At 48.8% G+C, this 18,303-nt stretch overlaps 3 protein-coding genes across 3 annotated transcripts in view; 1 reads left to right on the top strand and 2 right to left on the bottom strand.

Moving 5' to 3' along the window:
- Positions 1-2,148, bottom strand: part of KPNA6 (karyopherin subunit alpha 6) — a 29,954-nt gene extending 27,806 nt beyond the window's left edge. Inside the window, exon 1 of the mRNA XM_081924183.1 lies at positions 1,945-2,148. Coding sequence (XP_081780309.1) covers positions 1,945-1,948 — 4 coding nt within the window. The 5' untranslated portion in view covers positions 1,949-2,148. The remainder of the gene's footprint in view (positions 1-1,944) is intronic.
- A 1,954-nt stretch (positions 2,149-4,102) lies between these two features.
- On the bottom strand, positions 4,103-7,245 carry FAM229A (family with sequence similarity 229 member A). Its single transcript, XM_081924188.1, has 3 exons — positions 6,986-7,245; positions 6,239-6,376; positions 4,103-4,340 (listed from the first exon to the last, which is right to left on the bottom strand). Exons 1-3 carry the CDS (start codon positions 7,147-7,149, stop codon positions 4,238-4,240), a joined length of 405 nt encoding a protein of 134 aa, XP_081780314.1. The 5' UTR covers positions 7,150-7,245; the 3' UTR covers positions 4,103-4,237.
- A 3,451-nt stretch (positions 7,246-10,696) lies between these two features.
- TSSK3 (testis specific serine kinase 3) lies at positions 10,697-13,799 on the top strand. The gene is made up of 2 exons (XM_081924186.1): positions 10,697-11,045; positions 13,071-13,799. Exons 1-2 carry the CDS (start codon positions 10,874-10,876, stop codon positions 13,730-13,732), a joined length of 834 nt encoding a protein of 277 aa, XP_081780312.1. The 5' UTR covers positions 10,697-10,873; the 3' UTR covers positions 13,733-13,799.
- Positions 13,800-18,303: the final 4,504 nt, after the last annotated feature.

Here is an 18,303-nt window from a genome sequence, read left to right on the forward strand (position 1 = left end):
ACAAATGTTTGTGAGGGTAGAGAGATGCACAACTTCAGTCCTCCTCTGCAAACACACAGAGAGTTTCATCTAATGTATGAAGACTATCAAGAGTAGCTATTAATACCACTTTGATATCAATGCAGAGGTAATAAAGATAAATAATCCAAAGTAAAAGCCAAAGATGGTTTTGGGGTTTAGAGAAAGCAGCAAAGCTCTGAAAGGCTGCAACAGGGATGATCTTCCCATGCAGAAGATCCCAGGTTAAATCCCCAGAATTTCAACACATTGGGTTTCAGGTATCAGGGCTGGGAAAACCCTCTGCCCAGGGCCAGAAGGTCCACTAAGGTAGCTGGTATAAGGAAGAGATAGAGAAGCTGTGGCCCTCCAGATAATGTTGGAGTACAAGTCACATCACCCTCAGCTCCATGGCCAAAACTCAGGGATTATGGAACTGGGAATCCAGCAACAAGTGACTGCCACATTTCCCATCCCTGGTATTAGGCAACAACTTGTATCTTACTACACATTCAGAAGAAAGTAAAATAATTTCAGAAACCATCAATATGTCAGAGTGACTGCCCATGCAAACATTCTTTACTGTTTCATATTGTTACTCTGGTACCCTGGCGTGCTCTGGTCCATGGGGTCACGAAGAGTCGGACACGACTAAACGACTAAACAACAACAACAACAATTGTTACTCTGCAAAATTAGCCCAGGAGTGCACTTGTCATGCTGTGTGAACAGACTCAAAAAGAGGTTTGCACGCCCAGGAAGACCTCAATAAAAGCCAAGTAGAAGTTTATCAAGGGCGGGAATGTAAATTTAGAGCCACACAGGCCCTCAAAATACTCCCAATATCCACCTTCTGATGTACTTATCAACATAAGAACAAATTTGGTATAATGGTTAGCGTGCTGGACTATGACTTGGAATACCAAGGTGTGAATCCCCCACTCAGCCAGGAAGCTTACTGGGTGAACTTGAGCCAGTCACTTACTCTCAGCCTTATCTACCTCACAGGGTTGTTGTGGGAATTAAAGTAGTAGAGAGAGACCCTAATGTGTGCCACTTTTAGCTCCTTGGAAGGAAAGGTGGTATATAAATGTAATCAATTACTAAATCAATATATTTGGAAGCCAGAGAAGCGGGAAAGAACTACCTCAACCAAACCCGTCAATACCACAGAATATCAGGGACTTTGGGGTTGCGGGGGGAGGAGAACGCACTACTCCTGGGCGCAGAAAGCAAAGCCCCGAATGCCGACAGGGACACCGACGGCGGGCCTTCCTAGCCCACAGAGAGGGAAGGAGACGGACACCTAACAAGCGCTGCCTCTTGGCGCGAGATGGAGCACCTCGCCCGTATGGAGGAGAACTGGGGACACCTCACCCACCCGCCCCAAGGGAAGGAAGGGCTAGAACTGGGGCCGAAGCCACGCCGGCACGGTCGGAATACCTGGAGCCAGGGGCGTGGGCGCCGGAGAGAGACAGTGAGAGCTGCCGGAAAGGGAGGAAGAAGCCGAGGAGGGAGAATCGCCCGACGACCCGCCCTCCTGTTGGGTTATTTATATATCTCCCCTCACACAGAGACGGATCGTGAAGGGCTGGCACTTCTCGCCTGCCTCAAACTCAGCCGCGGAGGGAGACGGGGGAGACTCCCTCCTCCTGCTGCTGCTGCTTAGAGGCGGCCCAGAAGGGCAGCAGAATACAGCCCCGGCCTCAGCGGAGCCCCCGCCCCACGTTCAAGGGAGTGAGCGCTAAGGCCTCGCTGGAGCAGCGACGCCAGAGGCCGGACTGGGGTGCGGAGGAGACCCGGGAGAGAAGGGCCGAAGAGGCCCTCAAGGAAGGGAGGAGACCCCCTCGCTGCCCACCCCGGGAGCCCAGAGAGGGGGAGAAAGGGGCGCCCGAGGAGGCGCCCCATGCCTGGCGCAGGCCCTCCCCGCCGAGCGCTTAGCCTCACCCATGCCTGCGTGCGTGCGTCGCTCTCTCTTCCCTCCAAAGGCGGCGGCAGCGGCGGCGGCAATATGGCGGGCGGGGCCGGAGCGGTGGGCCAAGCGGACGCGCCGGGAGGCGGAGGACGGGGCCGAAAGGGAAGCCGACGGCGGCCGAAGCGGGACAGAAAGCCTCGGTGGCACCGAGCGCCGAGACCGGCCCCTTCCCTGAGCACGCCCCTTTTTTAAAGAGACAGTTGGGCGGAGCTGAGGGCGGGGCGTGGGGAGGTGGGCGGGGCGAGGACGGGACAGAGCGCTTCGAGCGGAATTCAGGAGCGGGTGAAATCCCGGCGGGGCAAGCCGTGGCAGCGAAAGGAGACGGGCATCTGGTGGCCGCTTCGAAGGAGGCAGTTTTTGTTGTGGCCTGAATTTCCGTAGGCGAGGAGAGCCCGCTTCCTCCGCTGCGTAAACTGATAAGGCGGGGTGTGTGTGTTTGTATTTGACGAGAGTCAGTCCGTTAAATTAGTCGATTTCAGATATTTTGACCGTTTCGGAAAGGGGCCTCTTCCCCCCACTAGTTAATCAGTGCTTTAAAAATACAAGAACTTTAAGCACCATCACAAAATAATTTCCAGCAATATAGTCCTGTTAGCCTCTTGCAGCACAAAGAGTCTTGTGGCACCTAAAAGCTAACAAATTTATTATGGTATAACCTTTTGTGTTACTCTGAATTATAGGTCAGAACATTATGCATTAGATGAAGTTGACCGTAGGTCATGAAATCTTGTGCCACAACAAATCATTTACCCTTTCAAGTTACCACTCTTTGTCACCTAAAAAGAGACATACCTGTTCCTCCTGTGCAGGAGGGAAGATGAAGACTGCACACATAGAATCTAATTTTTTTTTGAAGTGCCTCTTTTGAAATGAAGTAAAAAACAGCTAAAAAGTGCAGTATTCAGTTGGGCACTAGCTCCTTCCTTTATTAGAACATTTTGTGCCCACCTTTGGTACCCAAAAACAGAATACAAAACAGAGCATCTATTTAAAAATGGGGTGGGGGTGTTGCACATGTGAAAGGCTTTGAATGCAAAGCCACCTGCCACCCACCAGGGGGGTCTCAGCAAATGGTTGCAGCATTTAGGCAGTCTCCTGTGTGGCCTTTTAGATACCAATTAAATGGTGCTCACAACGAACTGGCACCCAGTAGAGCTGCTTGAGAAAAAGTTTAAAAAGTTCATTTCAGCTGGGCCAAGTTATTAACCTCACTACTGTATTGTGAACTGGCGGAAGTTTCTCAGAAGTCTGCAAAGACAGCCCGTTATGTAACACACTGCAGTAGTCTAGCCTGGAGGTTAATAGTGTAGACAAACATGGCTCAGATTATTTCTGTTGCAGAGTGGGGCAGGTTAGATGGGGATCATTTTATGTCAGATGTGCTACTTGGATTGTCTTTAATGAATTAGAACTTTATCAAGTAAATTAAAAATCCAGTAGCAATATTGGATGCACGAAGAGCTTTTAAAGGAACTGCAGAATTGTAGGTTTAGAAGGGACCCCCTGAGGGTCATCCAGTTCAATCCCCACCCCCCACCCCACAATGCAAAAATCCTACTTGCAGCTATCCCTGGGTGGGCTCGAACCACCAACCTTCTGGTTAACAGCCACACCCATTGACCCATTGTGCCACTCAGGCTGTGAACCTGCCTCAGGTGTGTTTGTATGCACAATCTCATCCAACACAAACTTTTCCACTCAGATGAGCCATCCACCAACAACACTGCCATCCTCTTAGAATGGAGCCTGTTTATTTGCTCTCATCCATTACTGACCCCAGACGCTGCTTTAGTGCTTTCACAGCCTCCAAGGCATAGCAGAACTGAGTGTGAGCAGCACGGGCGGAATTAATTTTTTAAGAGAGAATAAGTGCTTGAGCTTCCATGCAAATAAAGCTCTCTGACAGAGAAGCTATCCCTCCAAATACCAGCAAGGGTTTGGGGACAGGGTGGTCATGGCAGCTGGCTGGGCTTACACATCAAGGAGGGAAAGGTCCAGTTGCACCCTTTTATTACCTGCATGTCCCGGGGCTGATTCCACTCCCCACTGCAGGGTTGATATGGGGAGGGGAGGGGAGGGGAGCAGCAACAGAGAGAAATGAAGCAGAACTCCAGGAAGGACACCCACAGAAACATTTTAAGGTGTCCTTTTATTAAAATGTGCGTCACTGTTCTGTGTGGCTTGCTTTGCTGTTGTCCGGCTGTCAGTGTGTTTCCTGGGACAGCCGCTGTGGCCTCAGCACTCGAGCCCGACCTAGGGGAGCCTTCAGGTGGTTCGTGGCCTGTGGCTCCCACCCATGGCAATGTAGACGTCAATGGGGACGTTGGGCAGGGTCAGGCAGTGGCACCCTGGACATCTTCGCAGCTGCCTGCCCAAAAGACAGAGAGAGTTGATCCCTGCATTTGTTAGGAGCTGCATATGCACTGTGCAAAATGGAATGTGTCTCAGAATGTCATTCTATTTAAAATAAAATAAAATAAAATCCAAGTTCCAATTTCAAACAGAACTACTTAGGTGCTGCGCTTTACTAATTCAGGCAATTGCTTCCATGTGTGGAGCTAGTAAGGTAAAGGTACCCCTGACCATTAGGTCCAGTTGTGACCGACTCTGGGGCTGCGGCGCTCATCTCGCTTTATTGGCCGAGGGAGCCAGCATACAGCTTCTGGGTCATGTGGCCAGCATGACTAAGCCGCTTCTGGCAAACCAGAGCAGCGCACGGAAACGCCGTTTACCTTCCCGCCAGAGCGGTACCTATTTATATACTTGCACTTGATGTGCTTTTGAACTGCTAGGTTGGCAGGAGCAGGGATTGAGCAACGGGAGCTCACCCTGTTGCGGGGATTCGAACCGCTGACCTTCTGATCAACATGTCCTAGGCTCTGCGGTTTAACCCACAGTGCCATCCGCATCCCTGTGGAGCTAGTAAGTGGGTGAACTCACCAGGACCCATGATAGGAGGTGCTCAAGACAAGGACAGATTCCTCTAGTTATCATTGTTGCACCAATGGGGACACATTTAGGAAACCACTAGGAGCAGTAGAGTGGGAAGTGCTACTTAACACAACCTTTCCCCCCTCCCCCGGTCCCCCTCTTGATGTTTTGGACTACAGCTACAGTTGTAGTCCAAAAGATCAGGAGGGAACCAAGCTGAGGACAGCTGGATATTTGCCTGCACAAGCCCCACTGGACTAAATAAATTATATTAATTAGCACATGGCAGGGTGGGGGAAGATATAGATATGGATTTGCCACTTCAAGCATCAAAACATTGTGGGCCAGGGGAACGTCAATTCCAAATTTTCCCATCTACCTTCAAAATGCTGCACAAAGAGCGTGACAAAGCACAGTACAGTTGTTGTTGTTGTTGTTCATAGTCTTATACATTTTTTGTAGACATCTATTGCCTGTTAGTTTCCCTACTACCAGGAAAATAATATATTTTATCCACTCCACACATATTTTCTTGACCATTTCTATCCCTCATCAGCTAATTTATTCTAACAGCCCTTCATTTGGTCTCTGCATAAGCCGCAGTCAGGCTGGCAACTTACAACTGTTGACTGAGCCCTGTGAGGTTTGCACATGACTAGAGGTAATTTGCTGCTAAATTACCAAAAGACCATCCCGAGCAAGTTTAGTGTCATTTTTCTGTGCTGCCTGGTTTGGATGTACAGTGATACCTTGGGTTAAGTACTTAATTCGTTCCAGAGGTCCGTTCTTAACCTGAAACTGTTCTTAACCTGAAGCCCCACTTTAGCTAATGCCGCACTGCGCCTCCGGAGCACGATTTCTGTTCTCATCCTGAAGCAAAGTTCTTAACCCGAGGTACTGTTTATGGGTTAGCGGAGTCTGTAACCTGAAGCATATGTAACCTGAAGCGTATGTAACCCGAGGTACCACTGTAACTAGTTCTGTCCACCCATATTTTCAGAGGCAGATTCCCTCATACACTTGGCTGCTCGATGCAATAGAAGACGGGTTAGCACCTGCTCTCCACAGAAAGAGGGAGAGTGGCAGTTTAGGGAAACAGGAACCTGCCATTTTTGAAGTCCATCTAGCCCATTATCATCTATGCTGACTGGCAGTGGCTCTCCAGGGACTGAGGCAAGGGCAGTTTCCAGGCCTGCTTGGCTATAGCAGAGACTAAACCTGGGACCTTGTGTGTGCAAAGGAAATGCTCTGCCAACTGAGCCACCATGGCCCTTCTCCTTCAGCTGTGGTGCCAGGGTTGAATCCTGCCTGTCCCGCTGTGAAACGTTTCCTTACCTTGTTGCAGTGCGCTCAGGGGCAACTGGCTCCTGTGTTTCGGGGGCAGTCGCCAGGCTGGGAGAATCTCCTGCCTCTATTGGAAATCTCCGAGCTTGTGGGGTCTCTTGGGAGCTCATGTCCGAGCCCCAGACCTGTCTATGGAAGAGGAGAAGTGTTCAGTGGGACATCCCTCTGCCCCTGCGCCAAGCCCATCCACCTACTCCAAAATGCCAGCTGGGTAAGCAACTCAAGGAGCATCACACACCAGCCTAGGAAGCTCCTGGTTCTTCTGAGGGTCCCCTGCCCCACTCTCAGGCCTCACAAGTGGGTGCTCAGAAGACATATCTGCCGATACCAATGAATTCTTTACTCCATTGATTCATTTTAGGGTTGTGATCTTTTGAAAAATACTCTTAATGTCTACAGCGTTTTTGTGTATGCTGTCTGCTTAGATAATACATTGATATGCAAGTCACAGAAAGGCAGGGGAGCAAGAGAGAATCTGGTTTATGTGATTGGAAATGCAGCAATAGTGTGTTCACAAGGGAGAGTGGATCCCATGTATTTGTGCATCGCTAAACATCCAATAGTTCTACATTTCTGACCATGTATGAAAGAACTCAGAGGGGTGCCAGAAGCTGCCTGGAAGCCCCAGCCAACCCCATACTTCAGCTGCTAGGAAGGCAAGTGTCTGTCTTCCTGTTCCTGTCCCCCCGCCCCGCACACACTACAGTATGGCTACAACATTATTTAAAACAACTTCACCTTGTACCTTCAACCGAAACCTGACACAGAAATTGCGCAGGGGAGGCCTTTTCCTGGTGTGGAGAAAAGTTCGCCCCAGGCCCTTTAAACGGACTCCAGGCCAGCCCAGCCCAACACATTTCACTGCTCCCAAGGGAAAGGGCAAGAGGACAGCTGCTACCCATCCTGCAGAGGAAAGTTGCTGGGCTTGCAAGTGAATCACAAGCAACAGGGTGGTGTCCTCTGCTGCACCCAAGGTCCCAGGTTAGTTTGGGGGGGCAGGGCAGACCACACAGCATGAACAACTCCAACCAAGGGGAACAGCTTGGGATGTTAAGGAGCAGCAGCTCCTATTGCCACTGCCCCCCAGAATCTACCACCTGAGGTGGTCGCTCCACTCTGCCTCATGACAGGGCCGACTGGTTCCACTCCTGCTTTGATTGAGTATTGTTTGGGTGGCCCCACCATGGGATGCCTGGAGTCTGGCATCCTGGGCCGGCCCATTCTTCTGCCTTGCCCTTGGCTCCTCCATCCCAGCCTTACCTATCAAAGGCGGAGGAGTACTCCCTAAGAGTCCACTGGGCAGGTTGAAGCGCCTATTGCAAAGGGCAGGCTGGGACGGAGCCCAGAGGGAGGCAGCGGCTCAATGGCATTGTGACTCAGAAGGGCTACGCTTGCATCACAATGCATCCTGGCCTTCTCTCTGCTGATGGTCTCCAGGGCAGGGAATCCTAGGCTGAAAGCTCAGCCCAAGCCAGCCTGGTCCATTCCCTTCCTAGCCTTGCAGACAAGGAACTCAAGAGTCACTTCTTGCTCTCTGACAATATCCATCCATAATGGCATCCAAATCTGGGACGTTTTTGAGAGGACAATCTCATTTACATTTGCAAACCAGCCAACCCTATATGCTTTGCCCTATTGTAGCACCAGTGTCTTCTATTACCCCCAGGTAAGAGCTTCTTTATTCATATCAGCTGACAGGTTTATATGATACCTCCAAGGGTTCAGTGTTGCTCAGCTCCTAGGAATTTTCCCTTTAACAAACCCTCCTCCTCCTCCAGCCTCTCTAGTGATGTGGCGTTCAGGTCCTCCTGAGGCACAAAGGTGATGCTAGAAAACCTGTCTCTCTTGTCTTCCTTAATGTGTGGCACAGTAAGAAAATGCCCACAGTGCCTTAAAGATGCCAAGCAGAAGTTGGGACTCCACCACCATGGGTCTGTTTAGAGCAGGGATGAGGAACCTGTGGCTCTTGGGCTACAGTTCCTTGGACTACAGTTCCCTTTGTCCATGCTAACTGGAGCTAAGGGGAGCTGAAGTCTACCAACGTCTGTTGAACCACAAGTTCCCCATCTCTGGTTTAGAAAGAGAAACACCAGTCTTTACCTAATGGGTAAGGGAGGGATCAGCTTAATTTTGGTTTCTAACTTGGGCCTTGAAGATTTCTTTTGAAAAACCACTTACAATGGATATATTTGTTTCCAAACTCCAAGTTATGTCATCTCAACCCCTCAGTTCTTGAGTTATTCATACATTTAACATCATAGCTGCATAGTTCCAGGTCTTGCTACCAACATACAAGATGGTGGTCTTCAGTTTCCACAAAAGCACCAACATCAAAGCCCAAAGTGCTATCAGGCAGCCATTATTACAGAAGTCCAAAGAACAAAATTACTTGTATTATATTTTCTTTCAGAATCTGATCATCTTCTTTATAAAGATCTGCTTGAACTGCTGGGACCTTTTAGCTTATAAAAAATGGTAATTGTGAGAGGTTTTCTAGTTAACAGATGATGGAGAAAAACAAGAAGGAAAAAACCCCATCAGACCCTGCTGTTAAATTTCTCTGAATGGCCCTTCAGAAGGCACAATGCTCAGCTAGGTGCCCTACTGGGGTTAAAATTAGTTTTGGGGTTCATTTTGACAGAATATTTTTGCAAATTCTGGAAGCTCTCTGTTGTGCACACAAATAGGTGTGCTGTCATAAGTTTGGGAAGTGTGTGTGTTCTCTTCCTTTCAGAGGTTCCAGATGAAACACTGCTGTCTTAGAGGGGATGGGCAATGAGACTGGATACATTGCCAAAATAGGGGCTAGCACTAGCCACTATCCTCTTGGAGAATACAGTGAGTGGGAGGGTGAAGGAGCTGCCATACGCTCCAACATTCCTCAGCAAATAGGGACATTCTATTTTCTAAGAAATGTTGGAGGGCATGCTATCTGGCCAGAAGTGAGGGAATAGAGGATAGGTAGTGGGAATGGCATTGGAGGCCCACCAGCCTGCTGTAGGTCTTCAAGGACAGGAATAAAAGCAGCTGCATCCGCTTGGACTACTGCAATGCGCTCTACGTGGGGCTACCTTTGAAGGTGACCCGGAAACTACAACTAATCCAGAATGCGGCAGCTAGACTGGTGACTGGGAGCGGCTGCCGAGACCATATAACACCGGTCTTGAAAGACCTACATTGGCTCCCAGTACGTTTCCGAGCACAATTCAAAGTGTTGGTGCTGACTTTTAAAGCCCTAAACGGCCTCGGTCCAGTATATCTGAAGGAGCGTCTCCTCCCCCATCGTTCTGCCCGGACACTGAGGTCCAGCTCCGAGGGCCTTCTGGCGGTTCCCTCACTGCGAGAGGCCAGGTTACAGGGAACCAGGCAGAGGGCCTTCTCGGTAGTGGCGCCCGCCCTGTGGAACGCCCTCCCATCAGATGTCAAAGCGATAAACATCTACCTGACATTCAGAAGACATCTGAAGGCAGCCCTGTTCAGGGAAGTTTTTAATATGTGACATTTCAGTGTATCTTTTATCTTTGTTGGAAGCCGCCCAGAGTGGCTGGGGAAACCCAACCAGATGGGCGGGATACAAATAATAAATTATTATTATTATTATTATTATTATTATTATTATTATTATTATTATTATTCAGTTTCTGTTTGGATAGTTCTTCCTTGGGGGTCTTGATGAGTGAGAGAGCAAGTTATTTGGAGCAAAGCCCCTGCTTGGCTTCTGGCTGCAAATGCCTCTAGGGCATCTCTCCCTGTGCCCAGACGCAACCCACGAGGCTACTGTACCACACTGGCTCTCTCTGTGCTGATAAGTCCCATTATATATCATAGATGAGTGATTTGAAGTAGACCACGGACTGATCCCCAGCAATTCCAGCAGCCACAGGTGCAACTGTGGTGTTCACAGATATAGAAGCACATACAAAGCCCCCCTCCCGCAGTGCCCACAGGTTCCCTTCTCCGTACTTGAAGTTTGGTTGGAATGAACATTTTGCATTGTGTGTGGCACCAACAACAGATTATCTGGTTTGCAGATGTGTCCAATGACAAACTCTTATTTTAAGGAAATCATCTCACTGAATAAGAAAATGGTTGAGGGAATTAGAATACTTACTCTTAAGAGTTGCCTGACGTAGTTAGACCCAAATCCTGCCAAGTAGCCTCAAGCCAGCAGACTTCCATGATGGGGAAAAGGAGACTAACTTAATTGTCCATGTTCACCCTGGACAAATAAAGAGGTTCACTACACTACAGTATGGACTATATTCATCTCTTACTCAAGGCCTCAAAGTTGTAGGCCTCTTGGCAGGTTAACCCATCACCCCCCTGGAGGGCACTGGAGGAAGCTGAGGGTTTGAGCAATGCAGGCTCTCCAAGGAAGCATGTCTGCTTTCCTCCCATTGGTGCAAAACTACTACCTCCAGCCCGGGGTCCTCAGGTAACACAAGGTTGCATCACAATGGGGGCTCAAAGTTTCAGGATGTCCAACCTCAGTTTCACCCCTCATCAAAGGACCTTGTCTGGGCAGGAAAAATGATCTAGCATCCTGGGCTGCAACCAATGCAGACCCTGGTCTGGGAGGCGAAGGACGGCGATGTATATACTTTGTGATGACATGATGTCCTGAGAATGACAGATGAGCACGTTAAAGACACAATGGAGGAGTTTCTTCTCTCCCATGGTTACCAGATGGGTAAAACCATTGGAGAAGGGACATATTCAAAGGTCAAGGAAGCTTTTTCAAAAAAACACCAACGAAAAGTGGCCGTGAAAATTATAGACAAAATGGGAGGACCAGAAGGTAAGAGCCAGGAAAAAGCATTAAGCACAAGACAGATAAGGTTCTGCTAGTTCACACACCTAAATCAAAGAATGAATAGACCCAGTAGGTTGTATTTTCCTCCAGGGAGCTGGGTTACTGTGGTACAATTGCCTGCAATTGTCATTGAAACACACTGCAAAAGCATTGCCATTCCTCTGAATGGAGACTGGGCTGTCTTTGCCGATGTGGCTGACTAGATTGTTCTACTACAACATGTAGCAAACTGCTTACTGCTTTGCAGGATTTGTCCTTTCTGCAGGTGCTTCACCAGAACATTTGGGGTGGGGTGGGGAGAAGAGGAGGTAAGGACAGTAAACTAAAGATCCCTAAGAGCAAGCAGGAACAGCCTACTCCTCTATCTTGTCTGGAAATACGAGGCCCCTTTAAACATTACTCTAGTTTTGTCCAAATTGCTTTTATGTAAGTGGTAAAAGGAACCACCAAAACAGCAGGGCTGATTATGCAGCAACCAACAAAGGAAGCTCCCCATGGGAAGACGTCTGAGGTTAGTCCCTTGCCCATGGAGGTGGCATTGCTATTCGGCCTGTTGTGGACAGTTGGGAAGGGGGATGTATCACAGCTCCAGCTTTTTGCTGGAGGCCCAAGTGGCACAGAGCAGTTTCCAACCAGCTAACACTGGTACACTAGCTGTGGCTTTTTCTTGGCACATAGAGCCTGGCCATAGTTATCCATGGTCTGGCATTCTCCTAGTTGGTACAATGGGTTGTGTGGGGACCAGCTTTGAAGATTGCTTGGGAAGGACAGCTAGTTCCAGACACAGATGCAAGCTTCCTGACTAGGATCAGGTATTGGAAACACATTTCACCAATAATGGTCTCCACTAGCTCCTGGTGTGTTTTCAAGTGCAATTCTAGGTGCTAAGTTTTCAATCCCTGGCTTATGATCTGGGCACCTGATGTAACATTCCAACATTGACCAGTCCAAGCCCCAAAATCTTTGAAGGTTTCCCTCACTCCCTTGTCTGAAGGCTGCTGAGTAGCAATTAGGAAGAGGACTTTTTTGGTTGTAACCCCTCTTTTCCCAAGGAAGCTTGCCCAGTACCTGCTTAGAGGTCTCTTTTAGGCACCAGGCAAACCCCTATTTATTTTCTCAAGCTTTTCAAAACTAGATTGTTTTAAACATTCGTTTCTAGTGTACTGTTTTAGCATATTGAAAGCATATAAATGCTTCAATTGAATCATACCTCTGCCTACGGTGCGGTTGTACTAGAGTGCAAGAATTTGGGGCAATGGTATTCAGAGAAAATGATAAGATTTTAAACTACCATTTTATCCCAACTTCTCAATTAGCCCTTTTATTTATATTTGTCAAGGGTGATAAAAATTTGCATAATAAAGACTTGCTAGTACAGCTGCTTATAGTAGCTAGAATGACCGTGGCACTGTTTTCAAAAAATTGGGACAGGACCAATCTTACTACTTGGTGCACTGAAGTTTGGATATTGCCTGCTGGAAAAACTAATAAGCTATGAGTCCTTAAGGGCCAAAGAAAAATGGATTTCATGTCTGTTTGTTCTGACTTTCATTTGTAAGCAAGGAGGAACATGGCCAAGGAATCCCCTCAGCCTATGAACTAGTATGACTTATAAAATATTCAAATGTCCTGAATCAAATGTAATAACTTTCCCTTGTATAATAGGGCATATGTTTTGTAACTCTCTTTTTTTAACCATTACATCTATGCTGTAAATAGTTCCAGTCGCTACCTTCCACACATTCACATACCTGTGGTTTATTTATTATGGCTTTATTTTATGTCTTTGTTTGACAGTGAGCTGTAATTGGTGATGGACTATGTATATTGTCATCACGTCTTGTTTGAGAACTTCCCCGGTACCAACATGGTCATTAATAGAATCACATAATTTCCCTGGAGGGACTCTTTAGTTTTTCCAGGAGTGTGTAAATAAGCTCTTCTCCAGCCAGCTTAGTTGCTAGTTAGCCCCTGATGCATCTTTGCTTACTCTGTCATTTCCCTCTGCAGAGTTTATCGAGAGATTCCTGCCCAGAGAGCTCCAGATCGTCAAGCGCTTGGACCACAAGAACATCATCCGAGTGTACGAGATGCTGGAGTCAACGGACGGGAAGATCTACCTGGTGATGGAACTAGCAGAGGATGGAGACGTGTTTGACTGTGTCCTGCAAGGGGGGCCCTTGCCTGAGAGCAGGGCCAAATCGCTCTTCCGCCAGCTGGTGGAGGCAATCCGCTACTGCCACAGCTGTGGCGTGGCGCACCGTGACCTCAAGTGTGAGAATGCGCTCCTGCAGGGTTTCAACCTGAAACTGACTGATTTCGGATTTGCCAAGCTGCTCCCCAAAAACCGGAAGGAGCTGAGCCAGACGTTCTGTGGCAGCACAGCCTACGCAGCCCCCGAGGTGTTGCAGGGCGTGCCCCACGACAGCCGGAAAGGTGACATTTGGAGCATGGGCGTGGTTCTCTACGTCATGCTCTGTGCAAACCTGCCCTTTGACGACACGGATATCCCCAAGATGCTGTGCCACCAGCAGAAGGGGGTCTCCATTCCTGGCCACTTGGGGATTTCTGAGGAATGCCAGGACCTCCTCAAAAGCCTGTTGGAACCGGACATGATCCTGAGACCTTCCATCGAAGAAGTGAGTTGGCACCCGTGGTTAGCAAGCTCCTGAGAAAAGGACCGTGTCAAAAACTCTCCCCAAATAAAAGGGGACAGGCTGTTTCCAAAATGCTCACATATATTTTAACGTTATGCTCAGTTTCTGGTCTATCCTTGCCCAATTCTTTGCACACTTCCCCCTCTCACTGGGCAAATTTGAAGTGGCCCCGGCCTCCAGAGATATATGAACAAGAGCAGAGAGGTGTGCTCTTGCCAGTCTCTCTCTCTCTCTGCCATCCAAAGCTGCCTCTAAGAAGCATTCCAATACAGACCAAGGGCATGCGTGATGACTCTTAGGGAGGGTGATTGGCTCCTCCCCAGGTGCCTCTTAAAGACAGTGTTTCAGTGGGCATCCCACAGGAGTACTTGCACTTTGCAAAAAATATTCCCCCATGTCAAATATAAAACCCTAAGAAGCTGTCTTGTACTGACCCATCAATCCATCTAGCTCAGCATTTTCAGCTCCAGCCTAAAAGAAGAGGTAAAAAGCTCCAGCCTACACCTACCTGGTGCTGTGAAGATGTTTTAGACTAAACAAATGCAGGGCAGCAGTTTGGCAGAGACTGGTCTGCTCTTATAGGGAGGTTTTCCCCAGGCTGGTACCTCAAGAGCATTTTAACTGGAGGCCTCAGGCATGTAGAGCACAGGATCTGCTGAGTGACAGCCCGTCCTTCCATAGCTGGCAGATATATCTAACGAGCTTCTGCAATCTCTTTGGGCAAAGAACAAAATGAGGCAACTGATAGGGTAGGAAAGACACCCTAGAGCCCTTGCAGCCAGAGGCCAAGCAGGGGCTGTGGATTACTTGCTCCCAAGAGTGCTCTTTCTCCCTTCTCATGAAAGCCCCAAAGAAGGAACTTTCCAAACAGAATCTGAAGGAAGCAGCTGCTTTTATTTTTGTCATGGTGGACCTAGAGCTGGGGCGGGGGGGGAGGGAGGGATCCCACTGCCACTGCCACATTCTCTCTCCTCTTCAGCCACCCCTAAACACCTTGCCCTTCAGACTAGAGGATACAGATCCTTCACCCTCCCATCCCACCATATCTTCCAAGAGTATAGCAGCTAGTTGTAACCCCTATTCTGGCAATACAGCCTGTCTTGTTGCTCATCCTCTCTAAGACAGCAGTGTGTTATTTGGCATCTCTGAAAGGAAGAGAATCATAGAATGGCAGAGTTGGAAGAGACCCCAAGGGTCATCTAGTCCAACCCCCTACAATGCAGGAATAAAAGCTAACGAATCTCTGGCAGGTGGGCAGCCAACCTCGGTTGAAAAACCACCACCTTACTGTGGTCGATTCCACTGTCAAACAGTTATCAGCGTCAGAAAGTTCTTCCTAAGACTTTGAATCGGAACTGAATTTGAAAAAACACACACTTCCCAAACTATGGCTGCTACACCTACTTACACAACAGGGTTGGCGGGGGGGGGGGGGGAGAGTCAAGAAACCAATATCACCAGGCCATTTCTGTAGAACTCTTTTAATTGCTGTTAACGGCAAGTCTGTAAAAGGTTCAGGAGAAAGTCATCATTACAAAACTAAACAGCTGTTAGAGTCACTTCTTCACCCCAGCTAGAAAACAGTCCAGGGAGTTGCAGTATAATTTAAAAATGAGAGAGAATATTGCACAACCAAGAGAGAAGAAAATCAACTATGGAGAATTATGATGAAATCAGAGCCTCGGTGCTTTTCCCCAACCCCAACTGGGAATGAACCTCGTCCCCTTGGCAGGCTACCTCCTTGAATCAGAATCTGGCTCTCTACTACCATGCTTTGCCCCATCATCACACAGACACATCTAAAAAAGCAAGCTGACCCAGGAGCCACAGATGTCCCTTGACAACCACCATCCTTCTCAGACACTTGGATTTGGGCTCTTCTAGGCAGATGTCACACCACTGATTCCTGGCCCCCCTATGCTCTGCTAAACTCAATGAGATCCAGTCTTCAAGGGGATATAGAATATAGCTCATTTTCTAAACTATCTTCGTGTCCCGTGGCTTAGCCAGGCCCTCATATGGATGATTAAGACACATCCAAAAGCAGTCCCCTCAAGACTGTGATGGAGCTCGTACCTGCAAATGCAGGAAACATTCATTTTTGCACTATGCTGGAGAAGGGCAGTGGGGCACACGCTACCCTGCCCCCCAAAAAACTATCCTGTTTTAGATCACAGGAATAGAAGTGGCCTTATACCAGCAACTCGAGCAGAAGGCCAAACCCACCTCCTGCTGCTACATGATCTTTCTAAAGGGAGATGGCAAGGACTGAGACAGGGCTGCAGCATGAATGTATGTGCTCCACCACTGATCCCCATTTCAGAAGCAACAGCTCATGTGGACCGAGGACGAACACAAGAAGAAACACTGTGAACAAAGCAACCAAGAAACTTGGGTGCTTCACTCTCCTTAATCTGCTTTTAGGGCTGACTCTGTTGCTAGGTAAAGGTAAAGGTAAAGGTACCCCTGCCCATACAGGCCAGTCTTGACAGACTCTGGGGTTGTGCGCCCATCTCACTTAAGAGGCCAGGGGCCAGCGCTGTCCGGAGACACTTCCGGGTCACATGGCCAGTGTGACATCGCTGCTCTGGCGAGCCAGAGCTGCACACGGAAACGCCATTTACCTTCCCGCTGGTAAGCGGTCCCTATTTATCTACTTGCACCCGGAGGTGCTTTCGAACTGCTAGGTTGGCAGGCGCTGGGACCAAGCAGCGGGAGCGCACCCCGCAGCAGGGATTCGAACCGCCGACCTTTCGATCAGCAAGTCCTAGGCGCTGAGGCTTTAACCCACAGCGCCACCTGTGTCCCTCTGTTGCTAGTTTCCCCCAAATGGGGGTTCATTTACATGGGCTGGCTCATACAGGAGCCTGCAAACATGTCTCCACACCATCAGAAGCCTCTAGGAAAGGTGACTGCGGCAGCTATAAATTCTGACAGCTACTAAGCGACCCATGGAGAGCCTCCTTCCAGCTCTCGCACAGTACTGCTACGTGCTTACTTGCCTAATCTCCTTTTGGCAGTGTTTGGCTTCCAATGGGAGCAGGAAAGAGAAATAAGTAGCAGGAACTTTCTTATTCCTGTCTGGTACTCTTAAGAAGCCAGGCACTATTGAGAAGATGAATGTATGAGCAGCAGCACTGTGAGAAGGCTGGAAGGGAGTCGCCTTTGGATGGCTCTGACAAATATCAAATGCTTCTGAAGGCTCAACCACAGGGGCTCAGGTATGAAACCAGCCTAAGGTATATTGCATCATTGGGGAGGAACATAAGCACATTTCCTGTCACAGCTGTATGCATCAGAGAGATGCTGAACCTCCACACAACTCCCATTTGCGTCAACGGAGTTTGTGCACGAGAGCTTCCTAATGGAGAAGAAGCCCATTTCCATTTTGGACCCATTTTAGAAAAGCATGAACAGAGCTAGTCAGTTCTGAGGTCAGAGATGCTCAAGTAATTACATGCGCTTTCGACTCAACTATGTTGTGGCAAGGAGCATATCAGGAGAAGGGGGGATCACACCAAAAGGAAACAGATATGCCTAGAGAAGGTCAGAGAGATGCGGGCAAGGAAGGAACACAGCCTTGTAGGCAGTTGTAGCTCTTGGCAAGGTTGGGGAGCATGAGAGACCTCTCCCCGGGGATGGGGTTTTTCCAGAGGCTTGCTACATACTAGCCTTCACTAGGTTGGCGAAGGCTGCCATAGACAGAGATTGACAAATGCATCAGCCCAAGTGGGGGCGGGAAAGAGGGGCATGAGGCTTTGGCAAATGCTGGTCCTTCAACACTGACCGTCAGTGCTTCTCAGGGATGCCTAATAGCAAGGCTACCAGCAGAGGAGCTGCACTTGCGCCATTCAGCAGCTCCACAGAAACTCACACCCAGCCCTTTTCAAAGAAGGTCTTAGCAGCACAACCCAGCAGGAACATCTCCTTCCACTTGCGTTCAATTCAGGGGAGCTTGTGCTGTAGATGCTCCCGCTAGTGACACGTGCTGCTAAGCAAGGATTCAGCTTAAGGTTTCATTTTTATTTTTTAAAAAGTGCTTCAAGTCCCAGAAAAGCAGAGAAGGAGCAGTTCAGGAGGGACAGGTAGGGATGAGAGGACTCTCCCAGCTTTTCAATGTCCTGGCTTCCTATCAGGCAGTGCAAGATGCTAAGGGAAATAGGTATGAGCAATCAGACACCATGCTAGAGGGGTTGTCTTCTCCTTCTCTAAAAGCTTATTGGGTTTCATGAAAACACTCACACAGGAGGAGGCACAGCTAGGAAGTGGCCAGCCTAGTGAAGAACAGGCATAATAATCCTAATTATCTTCTAGAGCCCAGTCAGACTCACCCCACACCCACCCCACACCACCATCAACTGACACCCACTTCAAACCGTGCCCTCCCCAAAGGAAAATAAATCCACACTGAGATAGCTCTGAGAGAAGCAATAGTCCAAAGGACCTACTGGGAAGATGCACCTATCCCTGTGCCCCACTCCCTCTGCCGAGGCTCTTCGGCAGCCCCACGTGATACCAGCCACCACCAGGATCCAAGTGTGGGTTATGGTCCAAGGTTCCCAACAGGATTTCAGCAGAGATGAGAT

Source organism: Podarcis melisellensis (genome assembly GCF_964234715.1).
Source record: "Podarcis melisellensis genome assembly, chromosome: 8".
Taxonomy (NCBI): domain Eukaryota; kingdom Metazoa; phylum Chordata; class Lepidosauria; order Squamata; family Lacertidae; genus Podarcis; species Podarcis melisellensis.

Coding starts and splice junctions, on each gene's coding strand:
- FAM229A (XM_081924188.1), bottom strand. CDS start 7,149: ATGGGTAGCAGCTGTCCTCTTGCCCTTTCCCTTGGGAGCAGTGAAATG. Junction 6,377..6,985: donor GTTTCGGTTGAAGGTACAAG/GTGAAGTTGTTT, acceptor CCTCTTCCATAG/ACAGGTCTGGGGCTCGGACA. Junction 4,341..6,238: donor CCTGAGCGCACTGCAACAAG/GTAAGGAAACGT, acceptor TCTTTTGGGCAG/GCAGCTGCGAAGATGTCCAG.
- TSSK3 (XM_081924186.1), top strand. CDS start 10,874: ATGACAGATGAGCACGTTAAAGACACAATGGAGGAGTTTCTTCTCTCC. Junction 11,046..13,070: donor CAAAATGGGAGGACCAGAAG/GTAAGAGCCAGG, acceptor TTCCCTCTGCAG/AGTTTATCGAGAGATTCCTG.